We start from the raw sequence: 23,061 nt of genomic DNA, 5'->3' as shown, positions 1-23,061 counted from the left end.
AGACCATTAGAACCTCTGAAGGCTGAGTAGAGAGCTATGTTTGAAGAGTTGCCTGGGGCACAGCATCCATCTTGGCACCTTTTTCCATTTCTCTCCACTCCAGGAAAGATCAAGGGCTCCCTACCTGCCTGCACATCCATTGCCTCTGCTCTGTGGAGCTAATATAATTTCATTTTGTACTTCTAGCTCTCATCCCTGTGGGTTCGTTAGCATATTCATTTTCTCATATTATTTATGGCCCCACATTATTATTTTTATAATCCTGACAAGTTATTTTTGCTCCAGTGCCTCTTTGCCCTGTCATGAAATGGTTTTTACTTCATTGATGAGTGGTTTCTTCAATTATTCTCGATTGCTTGTGAGAGCATTTGCATGCATCCTCTAATTCATCATTTGATGACCTTGGCAAGCGTGAACTGGTCCCTTCTTGCCCCCATCTCTCCTTCCTCCCCCCCTCCCTTCCCCTCCCTCCCTTCTTCCTCCTTTCCTCCCCTCCCTCTCTATCCCTCTGTCCTTCTGTCCTTCTGTCCCCATTCCTCCCTCCTTTCTTTCTTCCTCCTCCTCCTCTCCTCTTCTTCCTTCTCCTCTTCCTCTCCAACTCCTCAACCTCTCACCTAACCTCTGTCCTTGTGTCCTGAAATGAAATGTCCTTGTACCCATGCAGCACCAATTCCTATCATGACAGAGAGCACAGACTATGTCATACTTAATTTCATTTGCTTGGCAGAAAGTCACTTCATTTTTGCTTTAACCAGTTTTCAATTTCTGTCACTACATTTCTTAAGATAGTGCTAAATTTTGTATGTATGTACACACATCCACATATGTAAATCCATTTTGACAGAGTCATATCCATGTTAAAATGTCTTTTGATTTTACATCTGTTTTTAGTGTTATTCACATTTTCTTGTGTGACTAAAATTAGACATCAAATAAGGCAGGTTTTTCAAAGGTGGCATTGTTGCTTGTTGTTTAAAAGGCCTTTTGGGTATATATGAAAATTGGGAGGGAAGTCAGGAGATCACTCCAACTTACTTCAACCAGCACAGGAATCTCATCTTTAATGTCTTCTGGGAAGCTACTTAATTCTGGCCTGTCACTTCCAGGAGAAGACGCCATGCTCAGAGGACCATTCCCACCCAGGCTTCTCTATTACATTAAAAGTTCTGTCCCCTGGTGATCAACAAGTAATTTTGGGAGGGACTGAAGAGATGACTCAGTGGTTAAGAAAGTCACTTAAAAGAGCACTGACTGATCTTCCAGAGGACCCAAGTTCAATTCCCAGCAACCATGTGACAGCTCACACAGATACTTATGCAGGCAGAACATCAGTACACATAAAATAAGAATAAATAATTTTTTACAAATAGTATTTTTGGTAGGAACAGATTGGGTCAATTGATGGAACCGTTGGTTTGTTTGTTGTTTTATAAACGTGACTTTTATAAGGTGAAATTTACTCGGCTTGAACATATTTGGGATTAAAATGAAAAAAAAATGTTCAACATCCTTAATCATCAGGGAAATGCAAATCAAAACAACCTTGAGATTCCATCTCACACCAGTCAGAATGGCTAAGATCAAAAATTCAGGTGACAGCAGATGCTGGCGAGGATGTGGAGAAAGAGAACACTCCTCCATTGTTGGTGGGATTGCAAGCTTGTACAATCTGGAAATCAGTCTGGCGGTTCCTCAAAAAATTGGACATAGTACTACCGGAGGATCCTGCAATACCTCTCCTGGGCATATATCCAGAAGATGTTCCAACTGGTAAGAAGGACACATGCTTCACTATGTTCATAGCAGCCTTATTTATAATAGCCAGAAGCTGGAAAGAACCCAGATGCCCCTCAACAGAGGAATGGATACAGAAAATGTGGTACATTAACACAATGGAGTACTACTCATCTATTAAAAAGAATGAATTTATGAAATTCCTAGGCAAATGGATGGACCTGGAGGGCATCATCCTGAGTGAGGTAACTCAATCACAAAAGAACTCACATGATATGAAACTTAGAATACCCAAGATATAAGATACAATTTGCGAAACACATGAAGCTCAGGAAGAACGAAGACCGAAGTGTGGATACTTTGCCCCTTCTTGGAATTGGGAGCAAGGCACCCATGGAAGGAGCTACAGAGACAGAGTTTGGAGCTGAAACGAAAGGATGGACCATCTAGAGGCTGCCATACCCGGAAATCCATCCCATAATCAGCCTCCAAACGCTGACACCATTGCATACACTAGCAAGATTTTGCTGAAAGGACCCTGATATAGCTGTCTCATGTGAGACTATGCTGGGGCCTAGCAAACACAGGAGTGGATGCTCACAGTCAGCTATTGGATGGAACACAGGGCCCCCAATGGAGGAGCTAGAGAAAGTACCCAAGGAGCTGAAGGGGTCTGCAACCCTATAGGTGGAACAACATTATGAACTACCCAGTACCCCCCAGAGCTCATGTCTCTAGCTGCATATGTATCAGAAGATGGCCTAGTCGGCCATCAGTGGAAAGAGAGTCCCATTGGTCGTGTAGACTTTATATGCCTCAGTACAGGGGAACGCCAAGGTCAAGAGGTGGGAGTGGGTGGGTGGGGGAGTGGGTGTGGGAGGGTGTGGGGGACTTTTGGGATAGCATTGGAAATGTAAATGAAATAAATACCCAATAATAATTTTTAAAAAATGCAATTTCTACAGCAGTGCCCTGAAAACCATGAAACTGACTGGGGCCATGATGAATGGTTTCCTGCTGTGTTGTGCCTGAGGCCTGTGCTTCAAGCCTGGGATCTGCTCTCACCTCAGGCTCACTGTGCCTCAAAACTGAGGGCATCACTGTGACTTTGAAACGCACTGACATACCCAGAGCTGTGAGGAACTTCCAGACAGGGATAGGATTGAAAGGGCTCCTCTTGCTGGCAAGCGTAAGAAAGCTGGCATCCTTAACCCAGTTTGTCTAAATAAATAAATAAATAAATAAATAAATAAATAAAGGCAGAATTAAAATTTTGCTGGAAAAGAAACTGGTCCAGTACATGCGTGCTAAAGCGTATTTATGAGCAGTAGCACGTTTTGTCCATAATATAAGCTCAGGAATACACACATTCTGCCATAGTTTTAAAAATCATATCCCATGCATGCTCAGGTATAACCTTCTGTCATAAACCCTGACAAGTATGGCGGAGGCTATGGCAGGCCATTCTAAGGCACAATGAGGGATGTGTGTTTCGGTGCTTGCTCTACTGATGTTTATGCATGTGATTACTCAGAAAGCATTTATTTAGTGCTCCATGTTTTATAATTGGCTCCATTTTTTAATATAATCATGAGAACTCCCCTTTATCATTTGCATACCAGGCAGTTTGTTAATGATAATGTCCTCTGTTCTGAGAAATAATGACCATTCTTGTGCCGATGGGAACCCGAGGCTCTCAACCTTTCAAGTCTTGCTCAAGGTTGTCTCTAGTTAAGTGGACAGCCCCCACCCCATAGACTGTTCTCTTCTTAGCCAAGGAGTTTCTGCTTTCTAAGTATTCATATGTCCCTGTGTGTGTCTTCAGTGTTGTGCATTCAGAGTAACACAAAAGTAAAGGATTCTTAGTTTTTGGTCTTTCAATGTTATAGTTCTATGAACTACAATCTATACCTAGGTTCTATTAAAAATGGTCACCACATAGAGTGAGAGGTGTTTGGTAAAGGTGGGATGTGATGAATCGCAGAAACCCACTTCCTTTGGAGAACTTCAGGCCCACATGTTTGATTGCTAGTTTGTTTAGTGGATCTTTGTTCTGAATGGTCTCGGTAATTTCTGCCTCTATTAAAAGCCTTATTTTCCATTTGAAGACCTCATAAAGAAGAAACAATGAACTTGTCTTTGTGTTGCTTGAGGATTTATATGAAAGCTGCTCCCAGATGGGCTAGCTCTGAAACACAGCGTCTGGGTTGGCCTGGCCATCAAACCCACTTCTAAATTGACATCGGCATTCATGAGCATCTCCAACTAGCCTGTGTAACCCCCCCCCCCCCCCCCGGGAGAGTAATCCCACTCATTTCCCTAGAGCATGAGGGGAGTTTGCAGGAGACCCAACTATTTGTCTCTCAGACCTATACTGTGATACTGTTGGTCACAGATACTCATTACAGGTGGCCTCAGGCCCTACCCCAGACTCCCTTCCAACTGGAGACTGAGCTGGAAACATGAGCTTTTGTGTTCATTTTAAAATATGTGTGTTGTGACATCAGCCTCCAGAGAAGCATTGATTCCAATGATTTTGCCATTCTTAGGAAATCACTGAGGTCCACTGACATTAATTCCCTACTTTTCCCCACCTAGATTCTGGGTCCAGCCTTCCTCCTCTTTCATGCAGATGGTAAGGCATGCAGATATCCTAGGAAACCATCTGGTCTACCACTGCCCTGCCTTGTGCAGAGCTCTGGGTATGGGCTCCTCTCCTCTTACTGTGTAGGAACCTAGGGAAGAGATGACCATAGACGAGCCAGGGCTACTTTGGCACCCTGCTCATGCACCAGTCTCCAAAGCTGTAAGAAATAAATATGTGATGTCAGCAGTTAGGTGCTAATTTGTTATGGCAGCCCAAACTGGGAGCCAGAATAATGGCTGGCACTGAAGAGACCCTGATAAAAACTTAGTAGGATGTGTAGCTTCTTAGTGTCTGGCCTCTGCTTCATCCCCACCCCCACTTCACACTTTTCCAGATACTTTAACATTACACTTTCATTACATTCATTTCTGCACAAGACCTGGTTTCCAATGTGTTTGATCATTTGCTGACATTGATAGTCATGACTGTTAATTCTTTTCAACAAATATGCTAAAACTTGAACATCCGAATTAGAGGCTGAGAACTCCCTGTAGCCATATACAAAATACTTTATGCACCATCTTTGGAAATTTCCGCCAGTGTTTGAATTGTGTATATTTTGATTCTCTTGATGATGTATTTTTATGTTTAAGGAAAGAATTTGATCATGTAAGAGCAGCTTGTCATTCCAATTCAAGTCTAGAGAGTAAACTAGGCAATAGAGTCTGAAATTTTTGGCTGTTTTGAGTAAAAAGAGAAGAAAAAGGAAAAGAAAAAGAAAAGGAAAAAGAAAAAGAAAAGTAAAGAAAAGAAAGCCATGTAGCATTTTGTGTATGTTGTTGAATGAACACTTAGATGAATACTTAACTTTCCTACTGAACAGACAGTTTGATAGCTAATAACTTATTCTGCATCATTTTTTGTTTTTTGTTTTTTGGTTTTTTTTCTTTGTGTAATTGGAGGATTGGACTGTCTGGTGTTAACCTTCCTGCCCTCTTCATATGGATGTATATGTGCATGATCATTCATATGGAATGTATATGTGCATGCTCATTCAGAGGTTTTTGCTTAGAGCAATGCCATGAGACCATCTTTCGTAGACAGTAATTTATGTGTCAGTAACATCCACCTTTCACATCATGGAATACTGGGGAAATAAAAACATTTTTGTATCACACTGAAGTCAACTGGTGAGGATAGGATTATGCCAATGGGAATTCGTTGCATTCTCCTTTTGTTATACAGTGATTTTACAGAACGGAAAGTGTTAAGAGATAGATTAGACATCGAGGCTATGGGAAACCAAAGCATGTTTAAGCAGCCCAGCACAGGGAGCTAAGGTCTAGTTCCCAGCACCCACGGAAAACGCCTCGTGTGGTTGAACATAAGCCCATACCTAGGGCTGGTTAGGGCTAGAGACAGAGCTGTCATCGGGGCTTGCTCTCTGCCAGCCTACTCCAAGTTGAGTGATCCTGTCTGTATCAAGGGAACACATTGGAAAGTAATTGGCAGGATACCCAGTGTCTTTCTCTGGCCTTCACACAAGCACACACTTACATATATGTACATATCGTGCGCGATCACACACACACACACACACACACACACACACACACACAGTTTATAATTGAGAACAGTAACCCCTTTGCAAATCCTCAATGAGGTCCTGGATTCAGCTTCTAGATGCTCATTCCTTCAATATCATTCGAATTGTCATTGATAAGAAATGTTTTTTCAGATAAAAAGGTGCCCCTCCCCCCAAAAGGGCCACACACAAACCAACATTTAGCCATGACGGTAATCCTCATTGTTACTGTAACACATTAACACAAATCTGGTGACTAAAACCACAGAAATTAGTGTTTTAAAGTTAAGTTTAATATGGGTTCTAATGGGTTCAAATAACTTGTAGCAGCGCTGGATCCTTCATGGAGGCTCTTAGAAATTTGTCTGCTTGTGTTTTCTGACCTTTTCAGTTGTCTGAATGCCATGTAGCTTGACTGATGCCGGCTCCTTTTTCTCCAAAGCACATCACTCATCCTTGTTTCCACTGTCACATCTGTCTGACTCTGATCCCACTGCCTGCCTCTTGCCAGGACCCTCACAATCTCAATGCACCACCCAAATCCTTTGGGATAAACTGTGCCATCATATGTCCTGATGTGTGAAGTCATATAGTCACAATATGCTCTCGAGATTAAACCAAGGACACATTGGGAAGTTGTTTTTTTAGCTAACCATAACCATAACCATAACTATTATTATTATGACCACTACTGTTATTTTTAAAGTATATCCATTGAAGTTGCAGGCCAAGAAACAAGTAGTACTTTCTTTTCTGTTGTTGACCAATGCAATGTTGAAATGAGTTGTCATTGCTACAATTTCTGGTTCAAGCCAAGTTTTACTATAAAGTATATCAAGGCTACCCAGAAGGGCAGCCACCTTGTGGCGAACCTGGATCGCTGTACTGGAACAGTGTCTGGTGTTCCTACCACACCTTTAAAGTAGAGGCAAAGTGCCAGTTCTAGGCTGTTCTCGGAGTTCCTGGGATCTTCAGTTCTTGAATAGCCTTTGTCCTTGACAGGTGCCAGGAGATGACGTATATTGCCAGGGTCCCGTGTCCATGCCTAGTTATTGAGTGTGCCATGTGACTTTACAGAGCACAGAGACTATAATGGGACCTTTTTTGGACTGCAGGATCCCACAAATAACATGGAAACATATTTATTAATGAATGCTTAGGCCTTACAGCTAGGCTTGTTCCCAGCTAACTTGTAGCATATTAACCCATTTATTCTACTCTAAGCTCAGCCATGTGGCTGATTACCTCTTCTCAGTTCTGGTACCTCTGGGTATGGCTGGCAAAGCCCTCCCACAGTCTCTCTCTTTCCTAGAGTTCCTTTCTTTGCCTGGAAGTCCCACCTTCTACTTCCAGCACTTGCTCTAGGTCAACAGCTTTTTAATTAACTGATCAAAAGATGAGAGAGGGAGTGTTTACAAGATATGTTGTAGCCATATGAATAGCAATACTAACGTCCTGTCTGTAATCAGATCTCTTCTGGTTCAGAATTCTCCATTTATATAACGTAGAGATGCTCTTCACACAGTGAATAAAAACAGAATATCCACTCTGCTTAGGCGACTCCTGTCTGAAAGGGACCAGTTTGTCCTAATACACTGAGGGTCCCAGACTAGGATCTTTAAATGAAGCAGAAGATATAGGGGCTACAAAGTGGCATAGGGTCAAGCAGTGGAAGTGGAGTCTAGGAGCACCTATTGATTAGCAGTTGAATGTGTCTGATCCGCTGGCGGTTCCTGTATTGCGAAATGAAGCTTCTTTGCCCTACTGTTATCGTAAGCACTGGGGCAGGGCTGCAGAGTGCTGGGCTTAGGAGAAGACTGGGCTAGCCACGACTGTCATCTAACAAGTGTGGTGACTTCTTCAGCCTGGTCTTGTTTTCTTTCTCTCAGGGTAGATTCTGCATGGCCTTCCTGCCAATATTCTCTCTGTGTACAGACAGACAGACATGTACAGTCTAGTTCTGCTTGATGATGAGAAACTCGCCTGGCTGCTAGGCAGAAGAACATGTGCAGGCCAGCATCTGCTGTGGTTGCAGGTGCATTGGATCCTATTGGTTAGATCACCTGGCTCTGCTAGTTATTTGGGAGCAAGAACCAAATGTAAATAAGCAGAAGCCTAAGGGATTGACACGCCACTCCTACTGGCACGGGATTCTGTAGTAAGATTGTCATGAACTTCTAACCTAATTTGGAAATAATATATATCTATACATAAGTTGATGTTAATAGGAATGGTACACTAACCACTTGATTGCAAAAGTAGTTTCCTTCTGTAAACTTAACCTTAACGTTCCAAGATCTACATTCAGGTTTAATGAAGAAGTGAGTTATAAAGCAAGGTAGTGCTTTTGAGCTAGCAATAAAAAGCAAAGGGCATTAATTGGCTTTTCAGTTTAATTAAGAATGGAAGTTGCTTTCTAAATTATCAGTGGTAATAGCTTAATTTGGCTATTGTTTGTGAATGCTTTGAAGGCCCAATCTTCATATGTAGGATCAACAAAGTATTTTAACAAGGCTGGAGAGATGGCTTTGTAATTAAGAACATGCATGACTTCTCTGAAGAACCTGAGTTTGGTTCCCAGCACCCATGTTGGACAGCTAATGCCTTTGACTTCTGTGAACACTTGCACTTACATAGACAGATGTGTGTGCATGTGCGCACGTGTGCACACACACACACATAACTAAAAATAATTTTTGAAATCTTTTTTTAAAAATTTTCAGGGTGTTGTTTATTAATGGGCTGAATAAGTAGCTTTTGAAGATAATTTTGTAAATATACTTGAATAGTGGTAATTAATAGGGCCCTTTGTTTAATTCCGTGGAAAATAGTTTTATTAAAGCTTAGATAGTGCTAAGCAAGCATTTTCCCCAATTGTAAGTCATGCTGCGACTGGAGACACTCAGTGCACAAACTCCTCACTGCAATTAAGGCTGGTGTGCACACAGTAACCTCATGGAAAAGCAGAACCCATGGTCAGTGATGGAAGGTGGGGCATTCGCATATCATTCTGTCTTGCGCGCGCTCGACTGGCCAGGAAGAACGACGCTGCAACAGGATCCTTCTGCACACGTTTATTGGGAGAGCTTGATTGTAGAGGCGAAAAGACTTCGAGCCCAGAACTGGTGCTGCTTTTATAGGCCTAGGAGGGGCGTGTCTCACACCCGGATTGGTTATGCACTAAGCCTCATTTGCATGTTCCTCATCTGATTGGCTACTCTCTCTCAGTACCTTACAGAACCTCATTATCATACCTCATTTGCATGTCTCACATCTGATTGGTTATACTCTCAGTGCCTTACAGAACCTCATTATCATGCCTGGGCCAGGCAGTGTCTTTGCAAAAAACTTTACTGCATATGTACACATTGGTTGTTTGTCCAATCTTATGCGTGGTGGCCAGCAGTAGTCAGTGCCACTCAGCAACGGCACATGTGGCTTCCCACATCTCCCCCTGTTTGTTTTAATAAAATGAGGCTGGACTAGGCCTGTGCAATTATGCCCATCCGCCGTGGCTCCTGTTTTAGGTCGTTCCTCTAATGTCACAGCCTTACCCGTCATAGGGTAACCCTATCGCCACCGGGCCCCATGTCTTAGGTTGGACTGTGCAGGAGGAAAGTTGCCCGTCTCTGGATACCGCAGTGCTGTGTGACAATAACTGCTAAATGACCTAGGGCGAACTCTGCAAAAGAGGCCAGCCAAAAAATGAATTAGTGGGGAAATCATGATCACTCTATCGCTTGCAATGAGGAAACCTCAGTGATGTGCAAGGGCTGATCAATGATCGTTGAGTCTCTCTCATCTCAGTGCTGTGGAGTGCAAGAGCAGAGAACTCAGATGCTGACTAATTCTTGAGCATAGATAACCAAATTTCAGGGGAGGAGCCGTTTTCAATAGCTAAAAGTGCCTGAGTTATAATCACCTTGTCACGTTTTTTGTTGGGTTCTGAATTTGCATACCATCCAGAGCATGAACACCAGTCCACAGCATATGGCAGCACCAAACAAAATCACTCCCACCCATTCCTTAAAGTAAGAAAAAGCAGAGGTAAGCCAAGAGGTAAAGTCTCCGAGGGTCACTGGTTCCACTCTGGTCCCATTAAGGTTCAGGATCTGTATCTGCAGCCTCGTCTGCAACCTTTCCAGCTCCTGCGACCAGTTCCCCTTCAGGTAATTCGATAGGTCTGTACTTTTAATAAAAGAATTATTAATATACCTATTGGGAGTAATGCATACATGCGATGTGGATGCCACACAACTCTTTTGTATGACATCCATCATCTGTTCCATGTCATGTTGTAAAATATCCACTCTCTCATTCACTAACATTAACCCTGAGGTGATATGAGAATCCACCCTTTGCAGGGTAAGCAATGCCTCAGACGTTTTTTCTGCTATCTGACTTATAGTGTCAGCAGTATTAATTTGATCTGCCCAATTAGAGATAATCTTTTTCTTAAAAAGTATACAGGGTGTAAAAGGTTTATCCACATTATGCACAAAGCATAATGTATAATTTAAATGAAAACTAGTACTCTTATACACCCGTGGCTCTTGAGGAGTTTGTCGTGCATAAGGCACATCCAAAAAACATTCCTTTGCAAAAAACAAAGGCTAGGTAGAAGAATTGGAATGTACCGGTAAAGGTACTGGCCATGATCTTACTATGGCCCATAAAGGTATACTTATCCTGGTTTCAATCATCAGGAGCAGGAGAATCATCTTGGGGTTCATCTTGCTCTTTCACGGTCCTTGTCAGTCGCGTCGGGACCCAAAGTGGATTTTCTTCACCCTGTGGAAAAACACAAATAGCTCCCCGGGACCTGATTAAGATAGGATCCGGGCCATACCATTTATTATCAAGGACATTTTTCCATTTGACCATTTCATTGGGCGATTGAGGCCATTGTCCATGCCTTTCAGCTGGTGATCTTCCAGCATCATCTAATTTTAGAAAATTAAGAGTAAATATTGCAAGGGATAGAGCCATCTTTGGCGTCATAGCCTCTATTTCCCCTTTCTGTTTTTGCAAATATTGTTTCAGAGTGTGGTGGGCTCTCTCAATGATGCCTTGGCCCTGTGGATTATAGGGCAATCCAGTAATATGTTTTACTTGCATTTGTTTGCAAAATTGGCTAAATTTAGAAGAAGTATATGCAGGACCATTATCTGTCTTTAACACTAGGGGCTTGCCCCATGCAGCCCAAGCCTCTAAGCAGTGAGATATGACATGAACTGCTTTTTCCCCTGTCAAGGGAGAGGCATGTAGGACACCAGAACTGGTATCAATGGATACATGTACATATTGTAATTTCCCAAAAGATGGGATATGCGTGACGTCCATTTGCCAAACATCTAGGGGTCGCAATCCACGAGGATTAACACCCACGGAAGGTGCATTAATAAATTCTACACATTTACCACACTGTAGGACAATATCTCGGGCTTCTGTTCGTGTGAGCTTAAATTTTTGTCGTAATGTAGAAGCAGGGACATGATAAAGCTGATGAAAATTCTTAGCACTTTCTATAGACCTTTGTGATAGGAAAACCATGTCTCTGGTGGCTGAGTCAGCAATTGCATTTCCCTTAACCATAGGTCCAGGTAATGATGTATGTGCTCTAATATGTTGAATATAAAAGGGATGCTCACGCATCAAAATACAATTTTGTATTTTCCTCAAAATTTCAGATACTGGACTAGACTGCTTAAAATTTCCGGCAGTCTCTAATGCTAGAACCGCATTAACTACATAAACAGAATCAGAGATAATATTTATGGGCATAGGAAATCTTTTAAAAACTTCTAAAACCACCAAACATTCTACCAATTGAGGGGCTCCTGGTGTAAATTGCAACCTTACAGCCTTTTCATTGATTATATAACTTCCAATTCCTGTTTTTGATCCATCTGTATAAATATCAATGGCTCCCTTTATAGGGGTATTAGCCGTTACCTTTGGAAATATTACTGGATGTAATAACATAAAATGTAATAACGGATGTTTAGGATAATGATTATCAATTAAACCAGAAAAACTGCATCTAAGAATGGCCCATTCATCTATAGTAGCACACAGTATTTGCATTTGTGCGACAGTATAAGGGACAATTATGCTATCAGGCATTTTTCCAAAGTGAGTAATTGAAGTTTTTATCCCTTTGTGTGCCATATTTGCTACCATGGTGGGATAATGCTCTATAGTCTTATTAGGGGATATATGTGGATGTATCCATACTAAAGGACCATCTTGCCATAACACAGCAGTTGGCAAATTTATGGTTCTTAATATGCATAGGTACAAAGGTTCTTGCTCATTTATACGAGTTAACTGTGCTGCTTGGATCGCCTTTTCCACTTTCCTAAGAACATCAGAAGCCTCAGGTGTTAACTGTCTCAATGAGGTAATATGTGATTCTCCTTCTAAAATTTGAAATAAAGGTTTTAATTCCGAAGTAGGGATCCTTAAATAAGGTCTAATCCAATTTATATCTCCTAATAATTTTTGAAAATCATTTAATGTCTTTAGATGATCTTTTCTTATACTAATCTTTTGTGGGGTGACACATCGTAAAGTAATAGTGGCTCCTAAAAAATGACTAACATTAGACTGCTGTACTTTTTCTGGTGCAATAATCAAGCCATTATTTTTTAAAGTTTCATTAAGCAAGTCATAAGCTTGCTGTATACTTTCTTCTTCAGGTCCACAAATCACAATATCGTCCATATAATGACAAATTTTTAAGGAGGGGAAACCATCCCTAACCGGTTGCAAAGCTTTTCCTACATATAACTGACATATTGTAGGGCTATTTGCCATTCCTTGGGGTAATACCCGCCATTGGTACCTTTTATCAGGCTCCATATGATTAATAGAAGGCAAGGTGAATGCAAATCTAGGTTTATCTTTCTTATTTAATGGAATGGAAAAGAAACAATCCTTAATATCTACTACTATAATTCTCCAATCCTTAGGTAGAGCTGAGAGTAGGGGGAGTCCTCTTTGTACAGGACCCATAACTTGCATTTGTGCATTAATGGCTCTTAGGTCATGTAACAATCTCCATTTACCTGACTTCTTCTTTACAACGAAAATAGGGGTGTTACAGGGTGATTGAGTGGGTTCCACATGTCCCAGGTCTAATTGTTTTTGTACTAATTCTTTAGCTGCTTTTAACTTCTCAGAGGGTAAAGGCCACTGAGGCACCCACACCGTGTCCTCCGTACGCCATGGAATGGGCAAAGGCTCCTCAGTGGCCCCTAGAAAAAACTCAGCCCTTTCTTATCTACTTTTTCTGTGGCTTTAACTGGTGAAATTCTACCTTGTAAGTTTTTTCCAAGACCTAGTCCAGGTATATATCCCATTCCTTTCATCATTTCCTTGCTTTTCTGAGAGTAATCATTAGTCAATATAAAGTTCATGGCTGACAACACATCTCTTCCCCATAAGTTTACAGGTAAAGGGAGTACATAAGGTTGAAAAAGCCCTGTTCTTCCTTCTTTATCTTTCCATTGTAAGAATTTTGCACTTATAGTTGGGGTAGCCTCATATCCTAATCCTTGTAAGCTATGTGACGATTGATTAACAGGCCAAGAAGCGGGCCACCAATTACTGGATATAATGCTTTTATCTGCTCCTGTATCCATTATACCTTGAAAGGTTTTTCCTTCTATTTGTAATTGTAAAGTGGGACGATTATCCAAATCTAAAGATATGTAGGCCACATTAGTTCCTGTAGAACCGAGTCCCTTATCTCCTCGGGAATCCTGGCTACTAGGGAACATGTTATGCAAACTAGGAAGAATCAGTAATTGAGCAATGCGATCTCCAGGAGAAATGGCTACAATACCTCGGGGTGCAGAACACATAATCTTAACTTGTCCCTCATAATCTGAGTCTATAACTCCGGGATGTATCATCAATCCTTTCAAAGCAGAAGAGGACCTACCCAACAGTAGGCCCACTGTATCCTTTGGTAAGGGACCTCTAAAGTCTGATGAAATAGGTTGGCACCCCATTTGAGGTGTAAGAATTACTCTGGAGGTGGCACAGATGTCCAATCCTGCTGAACCCGGAGTGGCTCTCCTCGGTCTCTGGGTGGCCTCATGGACACTGTGGTCTGAAATGCCCCATACATTTGGGGGCCCTGGGGACGGGGGCCCCTCACCCCGTTTTTTGGCTGTTGCACTTTAAACTGAGGTATTGGCCTTCCTTTTATATCTCTGACTGATCTACATTCATTTGCCCAATGTCTTCCTTTCCCACATTTTGGGCAAGTACCTGGTTCTGTCTTTTCAAACCTACTCTTTCTACCCTTTGTACACTGCTTTTGCATATGACCTGTTTGTCCACAATTATAGCAGGTTATTTCTTTTGCTTGCGCCATCAAAACTGCGGCAGCCAGCCCTGCATTTGAAAGAGGTCCTCCTATTTCTCTACAGGCTTTCATCCATGCTTGTAGCCCTTTCCCTTTCCATGGTGTGATAGCATTTCTACATTCTTTGGTACATTGCTCATAAACTAATTGTTCAATTAATGGCATTGCGGCCTCAGCATCACCAAATATACGTCCTGCCGCTTCCATCATGCGAGCCACAAATTCAGAGAATGGCTCATTAGTTCCCTGAATAATTTTTGTCAAGTTACCAGATACCTCTCCTCTATTAGGCAATGCTTTCCAAGCTTTCACTGCTGCCTGATTAATTTGATCATAGACCTGCACTGGGTATCCTAATTGATTGTTTGTCCATATACCCTGACCTGTAAGCATTTCAAAGCTCCATGCTTGTTGCCCTGCAGTAGCATTAGCACGGGCCTGACTCAAACACAGATCATGCCATATAGACTTCCAATCCAGATACTGTCCCATCGTAAGACATGCCTTTACCACACTCATCCAGTCAAAAGGAGTCATGGCATTGTGAGCCAATCTATCAATTTGGGACTGAGTAAATGAGGCATTAACTCCATAGGTCCTTACTGACTCTGCTAGCTCTTTTACTTGTTTATGCGATATTGGCTCATAATATCGCTGTTGAGCATGATCCTGAAAAACAGGAAAAGCCTGACATATTTTTTGCAACCCTTTAGGAGTGCAAAAAGAGTGACCATTGCCAATTGCTTTCTTATCTGCATAAGGCGGAGTAGGTGGGGGAGCACTGAAACTCCTCCCTATTGGACCAGATCTTTCTGCCTCATACTCCGCAGCAGCCTCCTTCAAATCTTTCTCCTCTCCTGTTGATAATTCGGAATCCTCTGAGCTAGACAATTCTAACGACTCAGAGTCCTCGAGAGGAGGGTAAATTGACTTAATTTTCTGCTTTTTACTATTTTTTATACTATTTTTTGTATCTTTACATTTTGGGAGTTGACAATTAAAGCCATGATATAAGATCAAGGCAAGAAAGATAGCAACCCCAGCAACAATTATCAGATCTATTTCGTAGGAGAGCATGCCTCTCACATTAATTTCTTTCTACTTACCGGTACCACCGTTCCTCAGCTGAAGAGTTCTGAATCCACGCCGGATCCTTCTCAGCAGTCTGTTTTGCAGGAACACTTCATTACCACCGTTCCCCAGCTGAAGAGTTCTGAATCCACGCCGGATCCTTCTCAGCAGTCTGTTTTGCGGGAACCTTTATTAACTGCTCCTTCCCTGTGATGCAGTTCTGAATCCTCCCTGTAGCAGGGGGTCTTCGCTCGTGCCTGAAGATGTTTCTTGTCCCGGGTTTTCGGCACCACTTCTTGCGCGCTCGACTGGCTAGGAAGAACGACGCTGCAACAGGATCCTTCTGCACACGTTTATTGGGAGAGCTTGATTGTAGAGGCGAAAAGACTTCGAGCCCAGAACTGGTGCTGCTTTTATAGGCCTAGTAGGGGCGTGTCTCACACCCGGATTGGTTATGCACTAAGCCTCATTTGCATGTTCCTCATCTGATTGGCTACTCTCTCTCAGTACCTTACAGAACCTCATTATCATACCTCATTTGCATGTCTCACAATTGGTTATACTCTCAGTACCTTACAGAACCTCATTATCATGCCTGGGCCAGGCAGTGTCTTTGCAAAAAACTTTACTGCATATGTACACATTGGTTGTTTGTCCAATCTTATGCATGGTGGCCAGCAGTAGTCAGTGCCACTCAGCAACGGCACATGTGGCTTCCCACAATTCTGGCACACACACAGCTGGGGCTGCAGTGCTCCCTTCTACAGCGACCCCTTTCTGACACGTGTCTTATCCGAGGCCCAGACTCCCAGGAGAGATATAATGATGTGAGACTGTGTGGTCAGCAACCAGAAGCCAGTGTGAAATGCCTTGTCCCGGAGGACAGAGGAAAGGGTTCCAGTCATTTGGGGTCACAGTTTTCAAAGGACCTGGGGCTTTGAGAAGAAAAGCCTGTGTCTGAGCAGCCACACACCATGGAGGCGGCTTTTTGACATCGACACTAACACATATCAAAGTTTCTATTCAGGGAGCGGGTAGTAAACGTTTTTTATTCTTCAGGGACCTGTTCAGGCAAAAAATAGATCTGCTAAATGCAAGATCCAGAGTCAAGAATAAATTATATCCCTTGAGGTTGTACAAGTTCATTAGCGCATTGCTGAAGGTAGCTCAAATAATTGCTCAAATAAAAGGGTACATTTTAGAAGGCCTATCAAGATAATACGGGAAAATAATAGAACACACCAAGTGATTGTATCGATGTTCATTTTTCAAATTATAAATGGCTTTGTTTGCTTCAGGACCTCCTTTGTTTTTTTTAAGTAATAAATGCGTATAGGAAAGGAAAGGTGAGTTGGGTGATGTCAGAGGGATGAGGATTTATGATTGCCATGATACATTTGCATTATTTCTTAATTAACCACAATCGTCCTTAAAAAACAAAACAAAACAGTGTATCACCAGTTCACCACTTCACAAGTATGATTTGGGAATTTCCAAACTAACTTTTATAAAGTCTTTCAGAGTAGCACTGGTGACAAATAGACACACACCGGTAGGACAGTGACCCAGTTGCTAACCGTGCTCCCCAGGTGCCTCCTGTTTTGCCATGGACCAGAAAGCTCTGTGTTTTGCATACCTAAAAGATGTAATTTTGAATTTAATTTGAAATGTATATCTACATTTAATATTATTTAATTTTCCTAACAGTGGCTTAAGGTCTTTGTTTTACCAAATAGGAGCATTATTTTCTCAACCAACACTAACAACAAGGTGCTGTTGCCAGGACACTGAACTGAAGAGCAGAGCTGGGCTGGGAACCAGGGCCCTTGGCTGTGGACCTGTAGCTCTGCTTTCTCCTGTGTCTGTCACTCCATAGTTCTGATACGGCCATCTTATTGGAGGTGTTATGCCATCTTGTTGGAGGCATTACAGCATCCTTCTGCCACTTTCTTTCTATTTTTCCTCTAACAGAAGAGCAACTGTCACTATTTAAACTACATAGTAGTTGATGCAGCATTTGGGTCTCCATTGGGTTGTCAAATCTGATGTTTTGATTGTAAACCTAGCCTTTACAGACTAAGCCATCTCTCTAGCCCACTGACAGCTTCATTATATGGCTGCGTTGGTCTTTAGTGCAGACCTCACAGGTATGGCATGTGGCTTTACTGACAAAGTTCATTCACTTCCACTCCATCAGACACAAGTGAACAGGAGCTGGCTCTTTGGGCTACCACCAGAGAGTGTCTTTGCTTTAGATTTCTTAGGGAACTTCTTGCTTTCAAGGTCTCACAGATAGATAAAATAAGTGTGAAGATCATATTTGAGTGTCTCCAGGACCATGGTTGGTTAAGTTACCCCGAGGCTAGAAATCTCCAGGCAGATGGTAGATTTATCCACTTACTTTCTCATTGAACCTGAGCACAGAGTTTTGAAGAGCCACATACTATTTACAGTACCTGTGTATTGTGGGGTACTCTTGAAAGGAATTTTAGAGTCTGGGAAGGGTTTAGAGTGAGCTTCAAGGTGACCTTTGCTGATCACTTTTCAGGAAGCCGGTAGCCTGCCAACCTCTTTATATTTTCTTTATAACCTCTGAAGCAACTGTTACCTATGCTTGTTTGGTCAGCGTCCCCCTTGGAGTTGACACTTGTGCTGAAATCACTCCTCACCATGATGAAGGTGACCCCTGATTAAGATGAGCCTGGAAAGGATACCATCCTTTTTTGCGTCTAGAAAATTGGATTTGGCCTGAGTTATAAAATATATTATTTGTGTTATAGCTCAGTGGTTCTCAGGCCTGGCTAGACATTAGAATTACCTAAGGAACTTTTTTAAGAATACCAACGGCCTGGGACTTTTTCCAGAATAATTAAATCAGAGCTGCAACGGCTGGAGCCTGGCATCGCATCTCGGTCCTTCAAACCTCTGTGAGCAAGTGGAGTGTGCAGCAAGGGATGGCAGACCTGAGAAGATGGGGATGCACTGAGACGGCTCCTGCCCTAGAAAGGCAATTAGTATTGCTAGTGAAGACATATTAGGTGCCGACTGTATGCAGACATTGTTCTCAGGGTTTCCATAGGACAGCAATAACCTCATGTTTTCCTTATAAGGCGCGAGCTTCTTTTGTTTGCAGGCGCACACTGAGGAAACCTTTGAGGATGTAGAGTATTGCCATCTGAGTAGAATGATATTCTTTTGACATTACACCCTGCTACAAAAGAATGTTTAATCTGCTCACTGCATATATCTGATCTTCTATATCAAGCCTCATATCATCTTTTCATATCAAGTGTCAGTGGCCCTCTTGTGATTAGCCTGTTAGTTCTGCCAATAGAGATCACCATGGCTCTCATCACTGGTGGTGATAGCATTGGGATAACATAGCAAACAGCCACGAGTCCAGATCCTTGCCCTCCTGGTTCCCAGTGTCAGCCCTCACCCAAGTGTTCTAAAATTAATCATTGCTGAAAAGAGTTTATAAGGAGAGAAACCCTGATAACACAGGGCACGGGAGACTCTGGGGGTAATGAGCTCAGCTGACCGTTTAAGCTGTAACTCCCACATACTGAGAGGGAACCCATTTGCAAGGTTTCTCTTATGGGCTTTCAGAGATGACTCCATCCTGAAGTTGGCAAGTGTACGGTGGGATTTAGAGAGAGGCCCATGAATGTGGTGTCAAGCAAGCATGTCGTACTTAGCCTTCCTCTCTTCTTTAACCTGTCCAGAATTCAGCTCCAGGCCCAAAGGCCGCAAGGACTTGCATTGACAACTCTCTAAAAATTAGGACTAGGCATAATCATCTGCAAGGCCGAGCAGCTTTGTTACCTGGGAGCCTGTTCTGGGCAAAACATTTTGATAACAGCCCGCCCCTTGATGTCTGTAGTGAACAAGTTAATCTGCTGCTTTTTCAAATACCTGGCAATTGTGTTTACCTTGCCATATGCAAACTTAATATCCTAGATTAAAAAAAATACCTCCATGTAAGTACCAAGAAATTACAGTCACATCTTAAGAGTTGGCTGTGCATACCACAGAAATACCTGTCTCCCTGTAGCCACCCCTACCTGAACCTGTGTTGCTGGTGAAAAGCATTTGGTGCTTCTGGGTTCTGATAAGCCAAGGAAAGGCATGTGTAATGATCTGCTAACGTAATTATGGACTCATGGTCAAGCGCCAGCTGGGATGAACCCTGTTCCATTCCTGTGTGCTGAGAGAAGGGTTAACTAAAGTTGACTCATTCCTTCAGAACACTATCTGGTTTTGAAAGTCTTCTGTAATGAAGGGAGGGAGGGAAGAAAAAAAAGGAGGAGAAAGATAAGAAGATAATAAATGCTAAGATGTGGTGCATCCTGTGAGTGGGGTGTAGCAACAGTAGTCAGACTGTGAGGGCCTGGTGTCTGCTGTGTTTGCTGGCTGTATAGCCTAGCAGAGAAGCCTGGGTCACTTTATAAGGTCTCTTTTTAGGGACAACCATCTTTTCAAAGCCTGTAGGGACTGATTGGATGGCTCAACACTTAAGAATGTTGGCTGTTCTTATATAGAACCCAAATTGGTTTCCCAACACCCACACTGGGCAGTTCACAACTATCTATAAGTCTAGCTATAGAGGGCATCCAGTATCCTCTTCTGTCCTCCAAGAGAACTCACACGCATGCACTTATACTCATAACAAACACATAGATACAAATAAAATAAATCTTTAAAGAGAATTACTTAAAGTGCTTGGCAAATAGTAAGCCCTTGGTCAAAGGTATTATATCATCTAAAGGTCAAGATAGAAACTTTATTCTTATTTGGCACTAGGTCTTTCTGTGGTTTCAGAAGTGTTCTGGAAATGGTGACTAAACAGAAGAGGATGCTGGGAAAACAAGTGCATGCTGGGATTAGCTTAACCATTTCTGTCCAAGGTCTAGGGACACCATTTCTGTCCAAGGTCTAGGGACATCTGGCATACTCATCAGAACCTCTAGGCCTTGAGCTATATATATCAATAGTGTTTTAGAATTTTAGGAACATTTTGTTGTTGATGCCATCCTTGATTTTTGAGCAGGGTACCTGGAGAACATAGTGAATGGAGTGTGGTGAGATTTGTCACATTCTCCAGGGGAAAGACACATTCCTACAATGAACAACTATACTGCTTGCATTATTATAGGCTATTCCTGAACACTCTTCTAGACATAGGTAACTGTGTTTAGACATACTATCTTATTGAGTCTGATGTTGATCTTCCTCCTGGTATGTGTGCCTGGTGGAAGTTAGCACAGTAATAAGCCTCTAACAAACTGTCCCTCGTGCTCACATTAAAAGGGTTCCTCCTACCTTGTGCTGTGCATGGCAGGCATTTGTGTTTAAATGCCTTGTAGTTTAAAGTAGACCTTGCTGTCTGCTTAATATACACACATGGCCAACTAGAGTACAGCCGCTGTGGACATGAGGTGGGTTTTAAATCAGAGGACTACAAAGCAAAAGAGACAGATAATGACTCAGAGTGGAAAAATCTGTATGCCAAACCCCACTTATTTATTGCTTTTGGAAAACTATCCCCAGTTGAATTGTCCCTGGCTTAAAACTCTGCTCCCCCTTTTAATTCCAGTTTTCTAAGTTATTTTTATGGTGCCCTGTCAAAAGCACCTTTCATCTACTCAAAGTAGGATGTTTATCACATTCCCTGATCTATTATTTATAAGTAGCTTGCGCTCCTGGTTTCTTCTGCATTGCTTCCCATTTCAAATCCCATTGTCCTGCTTTGCAGGTGGAGATTTCCCTGGGTTAATGAGTACCCCAGTTGGCTAGGAGCTTCCAAGTAGATGTTTTTATATGGTCCAGTGTCGCCAAGTAGCAACATGTGCAGTGCCCAGGCTACAAACCAGTCAAGATAGCAAGATACTTGGCTGTTCAAATGAGCAGATGTCCACACACACTCTAGAAAACTCAAATCTTCCATCCTGTCTGCAGTGCAAATAGCTATATTGTCATAAGCAAGTGATTGGAGTCCTCTAGGTCTCTGTTTTCTCTTCTTGGAAATGGGAGCAGTTCTAACCCACCTCTGAAACTTGAACCTACTAAAGCAGTATTTATAAATAAAAACACTTAGCCAAGCTTTCCAGTCTTTTTTAGTTCTGTGTGTGCACACGTGTCATCAACATAGGCACATATGGTCTACATTAAGATGTCTTGTTTAAAGAGTTCTCCACCTTTATGGAGACCGGGTCTCTCTGTGAACCTAGATCTCTCTGTTCTAGTAGACTGGCCAGCCAGTGAGCCCCTGGGATCTGCCTATCTCCACCCTGCCAGCACTGAGGTTGCAGGCTGTTACCACATGCCTGGAGTTTTAAGAGGGGGTAGGGATCCAAACACAGGCTCTCATTTCTGAGCGGCCAACAAGCTCCCGACTGAGTCATCTCTCAGCCCTCTGAATCTTTTGTACTCATTAGGAAGCAATAACCATGTACTATGAAAACACACCAGCAGGTGGCTATTAATCCCATTCAAGCTAAGCTGAGAAGATGAAGGGAAGTTGGCAATTCAAGGCAAACTGGAGAAACAGTGCCTGGTCTACAAAGCCTGGTTCTTGGCGGCACCTGCACCACTTGATTCCCCAGAACAAAAGCACATTTGCAGAGCTACTGAAACTGGACTTTGGGAGTGGGCTGGGCAGTCAGTGTGATAACAAGTCCAGCAGGGAATGGATGCTCACCAAGTTTAAGACCCAGTGGTCCAAAATAAATTCAGCAGGTATTGGATGTGTGCTTCTGCCTGTGAATGTTTGTGTGCCTGAATACCCATGTGTGTCCCCGCCCAAACTAACCAGATGTGTAACATCTGTCTGAATAGAAATATATCTAGGACACTTTCCCCCCACCTCCTCCCACCTCCCTTTTTTGACAGTTTTGCACTAGCTTATTTTGGGGGCTAAAATGTTTAACACTCAATGTTCTTCTTTTCCCCCCTAGGAAATTCCACTTACTTGGATGACCATGGACCACCTCCTAGTAAGGTAAGGCCTGTGGCATTCATACACGTGCGCTCTAGCATAGCTTCTGGGCATCTAGTGAACCCAGCCAGGTCCCTCCTAGCCAGGAGTCATTCACAAGCAGCCAGTAGCTAGATGGTGTGAAAAGAATCATCAGCTTTAATGATGAGGGACCTGAAGAGCCTGAAGATGACCCAAGTGACAAGGGAGGAGAAGCCATCACTCTTTCTGTTCTTGTAGCCACCTGCATGTTGTGGCCCTGGACTTACTGCAGACCTTTGCCAATCCCGTCTGCATCGCTGCCTTGTTGTTCCTGGAGTTGATTGGTTTGTTTGGTTGACTTCTCATGTGAGGTGCATGGTGGAGCTCCCATGGGGTTGGGCCTCGGGGCTAGTGCTATTTCTATCAGACTCTCTCTGGCCTGCTCTAAGTGTATTACTGCAGTCAAGCCCCAGGAATGTCCTCCGGAGTCCAGTGTGCTGGCTGTGCCCACTTCACTCTTCCTATGAACAGTTGTACTTAACTGTTTGGTGACAGAAAAGTTCGTAAATATAATTTCCCACCACTCTATACTCTCTTGAGCTTGAAGAAAGCCAAGAGCAAACTCCCTAAAATTGTGTGTGTGTGTGTGTGTGTGTGTGTGTGTGTGTGTGGTGGGGGAACAGGATGAAAATGATCTTGGGGTGTGAGAAAAATACATGTAATTCAATGGACTCTCCTTATTCTATTAT

At 42.6% G+C, this 23,061-nt stretch overlaps 1 protein-coding gene across 1 annotated transcript in view; it reads left to right on the top strand.

Moving 5' to 3' along the window:
- Ust (uronyl-2-sulfotransferase) overlaps window positions 1-23,061 on the top strand; it is a 314,073-nt gene that overhangs the window by 105,584 nt on the left and 185,428 nt on the right. The window contains exon 2 of the mRNA NM_177387.3: window positions 22,311-22,354. Coding sequence (NP_796361.2) covers window positions 22,311-22,354 — 44 coding nt within the window. The remainder of the gene's footprint in view (window positions 1-22,310; window positions 22,355-23,061) is intronic.

The sequence above is a fragment of the Mus musculus genome, chromosome 10, assembly GCF_000001635.26.
Source record: "Mus musculus strain C57BL/6J chromosome 10, GRCm38.p6 C57BL/6J".
In the NCBI taxonomy this organism is placed as follows: domain Eukaryota; kingdom Metazoa; phylum Chordata; class Mammalia; order Rodentia; family Muridae; genus Mus; species Mus musculus.
The sequence above is the reverse complement of the archived record's forward strand: the minus strand, read 5'-3'. Positions and strand labels throughout refer to the sequence as shown.